Below are 14,129 nucleotides of genomic sequence, written 5' to 3'. Positions count from 1 at the left end.
AAGATAACGTGTTTTTTATTTAGCCCATTAGGACAAATCAAAATTTATTTTGGAATCTACAACATTTTTTATAGTGTTATTGGAACTCGTCATGACAATTGATGAGTTCCAATAAAAAATACTTTTTTATTCAAATAAAATATAATTTTCGAATGAGTTCGAATAAAATATATTTTTTATTAAAATATATCACATCTAGATAAAAAAATTAGAATAAAAAATATTTTATGGGCTAAATAAAAAATTCATATGAGCTAATTTAGCTTGATATTTGAATCCATTGTCAAGTCTATTTGGGAACCTAACCTCAATGATATCTCTTCCTACTCTTTTTCATAATTTAAGTGATTATAATAAGGTAATTCTTATTCAGAAGTTTTATAATGATTACAAAGAACAGATCATGTTACGAACATAACTGTTTAAACTCGAATCTTTTAAAAAAAAAATCATCCCTTTTATCATTGAATATATATATATACACATGAATCACCTACTATTGAAAAATGCCAACGAAATGTGAGATTTTTTTTTTATATACTATCAATGGCTCAACAGATCCTAACAATGGCAGGTACCCCATTGACTACAAGATATTTTCATACGATAATTTACACGACTAATACTACTAACTAAACTATACAATAACTGGTGCTCGGCATTCAATTCACGTATACAGAAATCTGTAATCAAAATTTTGTTTACCAAGGAAACCAATTGCACATGACCGCACAAAATACGACATTAGCAACTTCGGCAGGCTATTTTTTGGCGTCGGCGGGCAACTTTCCCGATTTCTTCCCAATAATCGTACCAGAAACCTGATGTTCTAACAAGCTGCATCGTTTACAAGTAACATTCCGAAACCCATCATTGCATTTTGCAAATCACCATGAACAAAAGATAGGAATTTTACTGCTGAATGAGGCACGATTTAAGCAACTTGTAAGTGAGTCTAGCACATATGTATGGTCGTGATTAATGTATTGACAAGTAATGGACTGGATTTCAACCCGTCCTTTAACAGATAGTTGGAACGAGTTATTTATCGAATATAAATGAAGAGAAAGTGAATGTAATATGTACCTGGGAAGCTTGTGACCGTGATTTCCGGTCATTGGAAAGCTCTTGTAAAACTGAACAGAAATCAAGCCTTCACTTGAGCCAACTGCAGGTGCAGAAGACCCCTCCAACATCACACTTGCACCTTGTCTGGAACATATAACTACAAGCAAAGCAATGTCAGACAGATCCAAGAAATTGCAGCTCCATAGACCTTGAATTTTGGATACACAGAAGGGGAAGACAACATTGTTTGAAACTGGATGATAAAAAATAGAGCGAAAAGCAAATAATCTTCAGGGCACCGATTTGAGTCGAAAGCATGCTTCTTTCTAGTAACACAAAACACTCAGAACAAGAACTGCAAAAGCATTATTAATGAAACTATACTTTGTCTAGCACTCATAATTCCAAGCTTATCAATAACAGCTACAAGATTTGGTGAATAAACAAGTCAATAACTACGAGAAGACAACCTTAAGCAATGTTAACTCATTAACAATTTCTTTCAATCTAAATTGCAAAATAAAAGGAAATTGGAATTGGTAATGTGCTTTATTTTACAGATGATTTTGCAGTACTTTGGAAATCTTGGAGAAGTTGAAATTGTATTACAATGCTATAAGACACAATGGTTGAAGCAGAGGTAGGTCATCAACAAAGTTAAGCAGGATGATCTATGTAACAACACAAATTAAGTTTATTCAGCAAGCTAAATCTTTCTGGTAATTGAAAACAATAGCTGGGAAATGTAATGGCAGATTATTCGAATTCGAAACCAATAAACTGAGGGGTTTTTTTATTCCCATATAGGTACTGTGAAGTCCATGAAATTTAGACCAGTAACTAGGATAGGAGTCAAATATTTATCTAAGTGAGGATGAGAATAATTCTTCTAGGGTCCTTCCTCGAAACTCGAAAGATGTCAAATACCTTGAAAGAGTATGATGAAGCAAATGAGAATTGTGATGACCATAGCATAACGGCTAGTGCTTGATGATGATGCCTTTGCTTCCTTCATCCTCTTCATTGTTTTAATCCGTTTCATCCTAGCACGTTTTCTCATGGCAAGTTCAGCAATCTCCCTCACCAACTTCTGGTCTGCAGCATCCAACATCGGACCTTTTGGAGGCCGTGGTGGTTTGGGAGGTTTCCTAGTGTTTGTCTTCTTGCACTTCACTTCCCTTATGTTCTTCTCCGCCAACGCCAAGGGTTCATGATTCTCTTCTCCTTCCGAATTCTTGTCCGTCAAGAATTCTGCATTCTCATCGGGCACTGCACCAAAACTCGAAGTACTACCACACGAATTTATGCCACTTTCACCCTTGACTATTCTATTGAAGCTCCAAAGATCACTCCAAACTCCACTGAGAGTTCTCTTTGTTTGTAAACTTTGTGAAACATCATCTTTTGTTCTTTCATCTTCACTGGTAGTCCCACCACGTTCAAGATCTATTTCAACATCTCTTTCCCTTGTAAGCAAGGGATCCATACAAAATAAACCTTTCATTCCGCCTTAACCTAAGATAATTATGTTCCCAATTACTGCTAAACATATATTCGGTCACTGGCTACATGAATTAACCCCTTCACTTAAAACAAATATCATACAGGGTGAGTCCAGCTAAAGTTTGAAACTTTCAATCCTGCATTTTTCAATGAAATATCGAATATTAGTAGTGGAAAGTATATGAAAAAACAAAGGTATATCCAAATGCTACTCGAAGGACAAAAAGATTGCAAATTTAGGAATCATGAATGATTAAAGTTTCATCATACAATAACCAAAGGAACAAACTAAATGATTAAAGGATTTTAACAAATGATTATTCCTTTAACTCCCCCAGAAAACTCAGTAAAGCTTGAAATTTGATTTTTCTTTTTCTTATTTCTGGGTAATTTTCTAGGCCATCCGATGTGGATAGTCAACTCCCAGCCTCTACGTTATAATGCAGCTTCGTAAATAGATAAACAACAACAACAACAAAACTCAATTCCCATATACAATGGGGTAAGGAGGAGGTAGGGTAGTAGGCTGCCCCCAACGCTAGGTTGAGAGTAACTTCCGTGGAAGACCTCCGGCAGTCAGAAAATTAAAAATATAGATAAAATGCAATGTATGAATAAATAAATATATAAATACATAGTTGAACAGTATTTATATGCAGACATTAATATCATTAATATCATATGCGCGTTTGTACTTGGGCAGTAATCCCTGCAAATAAATTCATACGAAAAAATCTCTACATATAGACAGAAACGTAAGACCCGACTAAATTTAAATCGAAGTAAACCCAGATATTTACACCCTTTAAGAAAATTAGCCGCCGACAATTTGGTAGGAAAATCAGAGGAGAAAATGGAATGTACCTTGAAGCTAAATCCGATGTCTGAAAGGACCGTAAACTGAGAATCCTTCCTTGATTTCGTCAAACCTTATCTCTCTATTCGCACGGTTAACTAATTACTTCTTTAAAAGAAAGTGGTCCTTATATTTCGAAAAGAAGGAATTTTTGTAAACATGGTAAACCAATTAAATTGAAACAATCAAAACCAGAAAAACAAAGGTAACAGTTGTTGGTTTTGTCTTTGTATGCCGATTTGCGAAAACAAGACGTATGTGTATGAACGTGTCGGGTACAACGGGGCTGGTAATGGGCAGTTGGCGGTGGAATATGTAACTATCCTCTGTTTTTCTATATGACTGTTCAAAAGATAAATATTATTTTTTTTTATTAAGAAATTCAATTCTTAGAATTAATGATCCCGAGATCCATGGCATCTGTTCATCCATTACTTTGTTAATTTGTGTATCCATCCGTTCAGCACAAAATGGATACTCTCTAGTTATAAATTCATGGCATCTGTTTACAAAATATTTCCAAGGCTTAAGTGGGCTCCTACTAACTGATTTGCATGAGCCACCCCATATACAATATGCACTATTGCTATAAATGATACAATACTTATTATAAAGGGTAAAGTATAGTAATGGTTACTGAACTTTTTTGATGCTTGTATTTAGGTCCCCCAACTTTTATTACTTGCAATACAGTCCTCCAATATTTAATTCGTTTGCAATATAATCCCCGACGTAACTGACCGTTTGACGTCGTTACACTACCGTTAGAAGAAGATGATGTGGCAATCCTCCAACATTTAGTCCGTTTGCAATATAGTCACTGAACTTTTCAGGCATTGTATTTAGGTCCCCCAACTTTTAAAACTTACAACACATACCTCAATTTCATTTTAAACCCCAAATTCTAAAATAATTCAATTAAATTTTAAACCCTAAATTCTAAAATACTTCAATTTAGGTTTTAGAATGTAATTAAAGTATTTTTGAATTTGTGGTTTAGAAAGTAATTGAAGTGTTTTGAAATTTTGAACATGAATTTGCTATTTGACATTGTTCACTTTAATATAAATTTTGAGCTTTGTTGCATGCACTTTCAACGGTTGTCGCACTTTGAATATGAAAAGTGCATATTTCACGTTTATTGCATAAACCGTTGAAGTTAAAGTAATAAGACCAATTTGTCTTGTTTGCAACTGCCGCACTTTGGTTTGACAATCTAGTAGGTTTGGATGGAACTTGAGCATGCACATCTAGCGTGTAACACCCATATACGTACATACGTTACTTTATACATATACAAATGTCACATTACTTTAAAAACAATTTACTAATTTTGTAAAATCTTTAAAATTTTGTTACAACTTAATTTCCATATAAATAAACATAATAATTAAGTTTTCATTAAAAGCACATCACAAAATGTTATATTAAGTTTAATTACACGCCAATAAGTTTTACAAAAGGATCACTACCGTCCTATTGTTACTGCTGAGTCAACCTTGGTGAATGATATCAGCTGCTACGGCTTCACCCCCTTACTTGGTTAATTCTTCTGCTACCTACGCCTGGAAATACACACGTTAAGTATGTCTTACTGAGTCATAATGAAATAAATAACCTTTGTATATCCATACATATTATATTTCCCATTTGTCATAATCATTTGTCATGATTCTTTTCTTTTCGTTTGTAACATTCATTTATGCTTATAATACACCATTATATACTTTAAGATATAAAATCTTTTCTGTTGAATATGCACCCATATGCATTTCAACACTAGTATAATTTTCTGTTGATCATGTACCTATATACATTTTCAACCATAGTATACTTTTCTGTTGATAATGTACCCATATACATTTCAACTTTAGCATACTCTTCTGTTGATAATGCACTCATATGCATTTCAACTCTAGCATACTTTTCCCACGAACCCATAAATTCAATCACACATGCCCTAAGCATATCCTCTAGAATCTGAATAACTATTTTTGACTGCCCATCTGTCTGAGGATGAAAAGTGGTACTAAAATTCAATTAAGTACCCAATGCCTCATACATGGACTTCCAGAATCTTGAAGTAAACTTGGGATTTCGACCGGATATTATAGATATCGATACTCCGTGCAGACTGACTATCTCTTTTATATACAGCTCCGCAAACTTATTCATCGAATAGTCTACTCGCACTGGAATAAAATGAGTTGTCTTGGTCAGCCTGTCCACTATAACCCATATCGAATCCTTTTTACTTGGTGACAATGGTAATCCAGAAACAAAATCCATTGTTACCCGTTCCTACTTCCACTCAGGAATAGATATAGGTTGCAGTAATCCGAATGGCACCTGATGTTCAACTTTCACTTGCTGACATGATAAACATTTAACTATAAATTTTATTACTGCTCTTTTCATTCCAGGCCACCAATAACGACTCTTCAAGTCTTGATACATCTTATTTCCGCCTGGATGCATAGTCAAAGGAATATAATGAGCTTCGTAAAGAATATCTCTCCTCATATCATCATCATCGGGAATATAAAGCCTTCCCCGGTAATATAGGCATCCATCATCTTTTCTTTCAAAATATTTGTTCTCTTCTTTTTCAATTAACGCCAATTTCATTAAACACTTTTTATCACTCCCTTGTAGTTCTTTTACTTGGTCCAACAACATCGGTTTTAACTTTAATTCAGTAATCACAACACCATCTCCATCCACAAACATAAATGCGTCTAAAGCCCTTAAAGCTACAAAAGTTTTTCGACTGAGTGCATCATCTACTATATTAGCTTTTCCCGGATGATACTCGATAATCAAATCATAATCTTTCAAAAGCTCCATCCATATTCTTTGCCTTAAATTGAGCTCTTTTTGAGTTAGAGAATATTTTAAACTTTTATGATCAGTATACACACGGCAACGCTCACCGTACAAATAATGGCACCAGATTTTTAAAGCAAAAACCATTGCAACTAATTCTAAATCATGCGTCCAGTAATTTCGCTTGTGATTCTTCAATTGTTGAGGCTTAAGCCACGACCTTGCCTTCTTACATCAACACACAACCAACCAATTATGGGATACATCACTATACACGACATATTCTTTACCCGACTCAGGTTGCACAAGCATTGGAGCCTTCGTTAAAATTCTCTTTAACATCTCAAAACTTTCTTGGCACTTTCCTGTCCACACAAACGCACATCGTTTCGCAAAAGCTTAGTTATCGGCAGGGATAACATGGAAAAATTCTTCACAGATCGTTTATAATAACCCGTAAACCCCAAGAAACTCTGAACTTCCATAATATTCTTTGGAGATTGCCAGTCTACTATAGCTTGAACCTTCTTGGTGTCCACTCTAATGCCTTCTGCCGATACTATATAACCAAGAAAGGAAATCTTGGACAACAAAATTTTGCATTTGGACAATTTAACATATAACTTCTTGTCACGAAGTATCTGAAGGACCACTCGAAGCTGAGTATCATGATCCTCCTTTGACTTTGAATAAACCAGGATATCATCTATAAACACTACTACGAACTGATCCAAGTATGGTTGAAAAACTCGTTTCATCAAATCCATGAATGTCACTGGTGCATTAGTCAATCCAAATGGCATCACTACAAATTCATAATGCCCATACCGAGTATGAAAAGCTATCTTTGAAATATCATCTTCCTTGATCTTCAACTGATGATACCCCGACCTTAAGTCTATCTTAGAAAACACCGATGCTCCTTTCTATTGGTCAAATAAATCATCAATCCTTGGAAGAGGATATTTGTTTTTTATGTTGGCCTTATTCAACTGACGGTAATCGATACATAATCACATAGTCCCGTATTTCTTTTCCACAAATAAAACAGGTGTTCCACAAGGGGAAACACTTGGTCTTATAAACCCCTTATCGAGTAATTCTTATAATTAGGCTTTTAATTCTCGAAGTTCAGTAGGAGTCATTCTATTTGGAGCCATGGACACTGGTTCAGTACCCGGATAAATCTCAATTCTGAATTCTACCTCCCGATCTGGAGGCAGCCTCGGTAGTTCCTCAGGAAATACATGAGGAAATTCTCGAACGATGGGAATATCATTTACTTTTGCTTCTGGAACTCGAGTGTCTATCACATTGGCAAGAAAAGTTATACATCCTTTCGACATCATCTTTTTTGCGGTCATAGCTGATATCACATTCGAGAAGGATTTCAATATTTTGTTGAGTACTACAATTTCTAAACCTTCGGCATTCTTTTAAAACAATCGTTTCATACGACAATCAACCCATACATAATGTGAAGATAACCAATCCATGCCTAGAATAATTTCAAATTCATTCAAGGGAAATTCAAGTAAATTGGCTAAATACACAATCCCCTGGATCTTTGTAGGGCATTTGCTACATACTCTAGATACTCTCGCACTGTGACCCATAGGATTTATCACTATCATCTCACTCACTATTAGTTCTAAAGAAATTCCTATCGATTTAACCAATTTGGTACTAATGTATGAATATGTAGAACCATGATCAACTAAAACAAATATAGGTTCATCGTACAAATGGAAAATACTTGTTATGATATCAGGCTCATCTCAATCCTCAGTGGTCTTAAGGTTGTAAATTCTAGCAACTCCTTGAGTCTCTTGTCTCGACATTGATTATGTTTGTCCCCTGGACCTACTCATTCCTCTGTTTCTATTTGAGGTTGCCAGTGATCTTTCAGACTGTGCCAAATTATCACCAGATTTCTTGGGGCAATTCCGAGAAAAGTGACCCATATCACCACATAAAAAGCAAGCTCCACTGACAAATCTACAAACTCCTCGGTGCAATTTACCACAAGTTTGACATGGATTTCTTTCCCTGGAAACTCTACCCGAGCTAGCAATAAAAGATTGGAATTGTCTACTCTTCTGTGATGTTGCTGCAAAGCTATCTCTCTCAGAGACTCTCGAACTCGAGCCTTTTCCTCTTTTAGCATAATGGGGAGTGGAAGACATTCCCACTCTTTTCCCCGCTTGAACACTCTGCTCTGCTGCTAATGTTTCCTCCTGACTCTTTCAATAGCTTTGGCTCTGTTTATAACTTCTTGCAAGCTCGACAAGTTCAAGTCAATCATCTCTTTCAACTTTGGCCTCAAACCCTCTATGAACCAATCACGTCTGGCTTTATTATTTGGCACAATCTCAGTGGTCAAACGACTCAACTTATTGTATTCAGCCTTAAATTCATGGACAGCTCAGTCACATTGCTTTAAATTAAGGAACTTTATCAACATTGCTCGTTTAAACTGCTTACCCACATACTTGTTTCTGAAATGTTCATAAAAATTGCCAAGTGACTTGCTCTGATGGTGCATATATCGTAGTATTGGACCACCATATTCAAGCTGATCCTCTCAACAAATACATAACTCCTCCCAACTTCTCCTGATCTAAACATTGCAGGCTTTCAAGCATTATCATCATATCTTTAACCACATATCACCCTCCATCAGACCCTCACCCTTATCTCCTCTAAATTCTGGAGCTCCTAAACTCTTCAACTCTTTTGGAATCAACATTCGAGGTACTGGAGGAGCATGGGGAGGTTGAAATCTAGTCATCATAGCATCAAGGGCTTGCATGAAAGTCCCAAAATCAGGTGTTGGAATCCCTTGAGGTGCAGTTGCATTTGCATTTTCAGAAGGAAGAGGTCATGCAATATTATCTTTATAACTTTCACTCCCAGTTCCCTCTTGCATTTCTTGTTCTCTCGCTCTTCACGAATTTGATGATTCTGACATATAATAAAACATTCATAATAATAACAATACCATTAGTAAGGAGTGTTATCAATCAATTACCTTCTAATGACACCATCTTAGTAACATTTACAACTTTATTGGCATGTAATCCATTTTCTCTTTTAAAATAGAACTAGATTTGGCCGAGAATCGGCTAAACCTGTAGCTCTTATACCAATAAATGTAATACCCATATACATACATACGTTTCTTTATACGTATACAAATGTCACATTACTTTAAAAATAATTTACTAATTTTGTAAAATCTTTAAAATTTTGTTGCAACTTAATTTCCATATAAATAAACATAATAATTAAGTTTTCATTAAAAGCACATCACAAAATGTTATATTAAGTTTAATTACATGCCAATAAGTTTTACAAAAGGACCAATATCGTCCTATTGTTACTGGTGAGTCAAACTTGATGAATGATATCAGCTGTTACGGCTTCACCCCCTTACTTGGTTAATTCTACTGCTACCTATGCGTGGAAATACACATGTTAAGTATGTCTTAGTGAGTCATAATGAAATAAATAACCTTTTTATATCCATACATATTATATTTCCCATTTGTCATAATCATTTGACATGATTCTTTTCATTTGTAACCTTCATTTATGTTTATAATACACCATTATATACTTTAAGATATAACATCTTTTCTGTTGAATATGCACCCATATGCTTTTCAACTATAGTATACTTTTCTGTTGATAATGTACCCATATACATTTTCAACAATAGTATACTTTTTTGTTGATAATATACCCATATACATTTCAACATTAGCATACTCTTCTGTTGATAATGCACCCATATGCATTTCAACTCTAGCATACTTTTCTGTTGATAATGCACCCATATTCATTCCAACCAAATTATGTTTTTCTGTTGATAATGTAGCCGTATACATTTCAACTAGGGCATCCTTTCATGCCAACAATACACCCGTATATATTAGTATTTTCATTTCTTTTAGAACAACTCATACACAATATCATTTCAATATATTCAATAAACACAGTAATTACAATAAAGTATACATTAACAATAAAAACAAATCATATTAAATAATTTATAATCATTATCATCTAGATTGCATATCCTAAAATATACTCACCTGGCTCGCCTTGCTTAGATATCCAAAATGAGAAGATAATTATTCCGAAACTTGGCTCTTGTCTTTCGACTTACTCGACTCAGGAGCTTGTTTGCGATCTATTCCACATTCATTAAAGATATGCATAATATTAATTATTAGTATGTTTCCTAACAATTATAACTTAACATTAATCAAAATATTTATTTTTAACCTCTTACAACATTATCACCCCCAACTTAACTTTCTTGGCACTTTCCTGTCCACACAAACGACACATCTTTTCACAAAAGCTTAGTTAAAGGCAGGGATAACATGGAAAAATTCTTCACAATCGTCTATAATTAGCCGTTAGCCCCAAGAAACTCCGAACTTCCGTAATATTCTTTGGAGATTGCTAGTCTACTATAGCTTGAATATTCTTGGGGTCCACTTTAATGCCTTATGTCGACACTAAATGACCAATATAGGAAATCTCAGACAACCAAAATTTGCATTTGGACAATTTAGCATATAACTTCTTATCACGAAGTATCTGAAGGACCACTTAAAGCTGAGTATCATTATCCTTCTTTGACTTGGAATAAACCAAGATATCATATATAAACACTACTATGAACTGATCCAAGTATCGTTGAAAAACTCGATTCATCAAATCCATGAATGCCGCTAGTACATTAGTCAATCGAAATGGCATCACTACAAATTCATAATGCCCATACCGGGTACGAAAAGTTATCTTTGAAATATCATCTTCCTTGATCTTCAACTGATAATACCCTGAACTTAAATCTATCTTAGAAAACATTGATGTTCCTTTCAATTGGTCAAATAAATCATCAATCCTCGAAAGAGGATATTTGTTCTTTATGGTGACCTTATTCAATTGACGGTAATCAATACATAATCGCATAGTCCCTTTTTCAAAAATAAAACAGGTGCTCCCCAAGGGGAAACACTTGGTCTTATAAACCCCTTATCGAGTAATTCTTATAATTGGGCTTTCAATTCTCGAAGTTCAGTAAGAGTCATTCTATATGGAGCCATGGACACTGGTTCAGTACCCGGATAAATCTCAATTCTGAATTCTACCTCCCGATCTGGAGGCAGTCTCGGTAGTTCCTCAGGAAATACATGAGGAAATTCTCGAACGATGGGAATATCATTTACTTTTGCTTCTGGAACTCGAGTATCTATCACATTGGCAAGAAAAGTTATACATCCTTTCGACATCATCTTTTTCGCGGTCATAGCTGATATCACATTCGAGAAGGATTTCAATATTTTGTTGAGTACTTCAATTTCTAAACCTTCGGTATTCTTTTAAAACAATCGTTTCTTACGACAATCAACCCATCCATAATGTGAAGATAACCAATTCATGCCTAGAATAATTTCAAATTCATTCAAGGGAAATTCAAGTAAATTGGATAAAAACACAATCCCCTGGATCTTTATAGGGCATTTGCTACATACTCTAGATACTCTTGCATTGTGACCCATAGGATTTATCACTATCATCTCACTCAATATTGGTTCTAAAGGAATTCTTCTAGCTTTAACCAATTTGGTACTAATGTATGAATGTGTATAACCAAGATCAACTAAAACAAATACATGTTCATTGTACAGATGGAAAATACCAATTATGATCTCAGGGTCATCTCGATCCTAACGGTCTTAAGGTTGTAAATTCTAGCAACTCTTTGAGTCTCTTATCTCGGAATTGATTATGTTTGTCCCCTAGACCTACTTCTTCCTCTGTTTTTATTTGAGGCTGCCAGTGATCTTTCAGACTGTGCCGAATTATCCTCAGATTTCTTAGGGCAATTCCGAGCAAAGTGACCCTTATCACCACATAAAAAGTAAGCTCCACTGATAAATCTAGAAACTCATCGGTGCAATTTACCACAAGTTTGACATGTATTTCTTCCCCCAGAAGCTCTACCCGAGCTAGTAGCAAAAGATTGGAATTGTGTACTCTTCTGTGATGCTGCTGCAAAGCTATCTCTCTCAGAGACTTTCAAACTTGAGCCATTTCCTCTTTTAGCATAATGGGGAGTGGAAAACATTCCCACTCTTTTCCCCGCTTGAACACTCTACTTCGCTGCTGATGTTTCCTCCTGAGTTCTTTCAATAGTTTTGGCTCTGTTACTAACTTCTTGCAAGCTCGACAAGTTCAAGGCCATCATCATATCTTTCAGCTTTAGCCTCAAACCCTCTATGAACCAATCACGTCTGGCTTTATTATTTGGCATAATCTCAGTGGAAAAACGGCTCAACTTGTTATATTAAGCCTCAAATTCATGGACAACTTAGTCACACTGCTTTAAATTAAGGAACTTCATCAACATTGCTCATTTGAACTGCTCACCCCATGCTTGTTTATGAATTCTTCCTGAAAAAAATTTCCAAGTGACTTGCTCCGATGGTGCATACTTCATAGTATTAGACCACCATATTCGAGCTGATCCTGTCAACAAAGACACAACTTCTCCCAACTTCTCTTGATCCAAACATTACAGGCTTTCAAGAATTATCATCACATCTTTAACCATATATCAGCCTCCATCGGACCCTCACCCTCATCTCCTCTGAATTCTGGAGCTCCTAAACTCTTCAACTCTTTTGGAATCAAAATTCGAGGTACTGGAAGAGCATGGGGAGGTTGAAATCGAGTCATCATAACATCAAGAGCTTGCATGAAAGTTCCAAAATCAGGTGCAGGAATCCCTTGAGGTGCAGGTGCACTTGCATTTTCAGAAGGAATAGGCTGTGCACTATTATCTTCATAACTTTCACTCCCAATTCCCTCTTGCATTTCTTGTTCTCTCGCTCTTCGCGAATTTGATGATTCTAACATCTAATAAAACATTCATAATAATAACAATACCATTAGTAAGGAGTGTTATCAATCAATCACCTTCTAATGACACCATCTCAGTAACATTTACAACTTTATTGGCATGTAATCCTTTTTCTCTTTTAAAATAGAACTAGATTTGGTCGAGAATCAGCTAAATATATAGCTCTGATACCAATAAATGTAATACCCATATACGTGCGTATGTTTCTTTATACGTATACAAATGTCACATTACTTTAAAAACAATTTACTAATTTTGTAAAATCTTTAAAATTTTGTTGTAACTTAATTTCCATATAAATAAACATAATAATTAAGTATTCATTAAAAACACATCACAAAATGTTATATTAAGTTTAATTACATGCCAATAAGTTTTACAAAAGGAACACCACCGTCCTATTGTTACTGGTGAGTCAACTTTGGTGAATGATATCAACTGCTACAGCTTCACCCCCTTACTTGGTTATTTCTGCTGCTAACTACGTGTGGAACTACACACGTTAAGTATGTCTTAGTGAGTCATAATGAAATAAATAACTTTTGTATATCCATACATATTATATTTCCCATTTGTCATGATTCTTTTCTTTTCGTTTGTAACCTTCATTTATGTTTATAATACACCATTATATACTTTAAGATATAACATCTTTTCTGTTGAATATGCACCCATATGCATTTCAACTATAATATATTTTTCTGTTGATAATGTACACATATACATTTTCAACCATAGTATACTTTTCTCTTGATAATATACCCATATACATTTCAACTTTAGCATACTCTTCTGTTGATAATGCACCCATATGCATTTCAACTCTAGCATATTTTTCTGTTGATAATGCACCCATATTCATTCCAACCAAATTATGCTTTTCTGTTGATAATGTACTCGTATATATTTCAACTAGGGCATCCTTTCATGCCT

The 14,129-nt window shown here is 34.9% G+C and overlaps 1 protein-coding gene across 1 annotated transcript; it reads right to left on the bottom strand.

The window, feature by feature from the left end:
* Positions 1-572: 572 nt before the first annotated feature.
* On the bottom strand, positions 573-2,703 carry LOC120182957. Its single transcript, XM_039187771.1, has 3 exons — positions 1,996-2,703; positions 1,087-1,225; positions 573-837 (listed from the first exon to the last, which is right to left on the bottom strand). Exons 1-3 carry the CDS (start codon positions 2,570-2,572, stop codon positions 762-764), a joined length of 792 nt encoding a protein of 263 aa, XP_039043702.1. The 5' UTR covers positions 2,573-2,703; the 3' UTR covers positions 573-761.
* Positions 2,704-14,129: the final 11,426 nt, after the last annotated feature.

The sequence above is a fragment of the Hibiscus syriacus genome, unplaced genomic scaffold, assembly GCF_006381635.1.
Source record: "Hibiscus syriacus cultivar Baekdansim isolate YM2019G1 unplaced genomic scaffold, ASM638163v2 tig00112738_pilon, whole genome shotgun sequence".
NCBI classification, from domain to species: domain Eukaryota; kingdom Viridiplantae; phylum Streptophyta; class Magnoliopsida; order Malvales; family Malvaceae; genus Hibiscus; species Hibiscus syriacus.
Note: the sequence above shows the minus strand (reverse complement) of the source record. Positions and strands in the feature narration are given on the sequence as shown.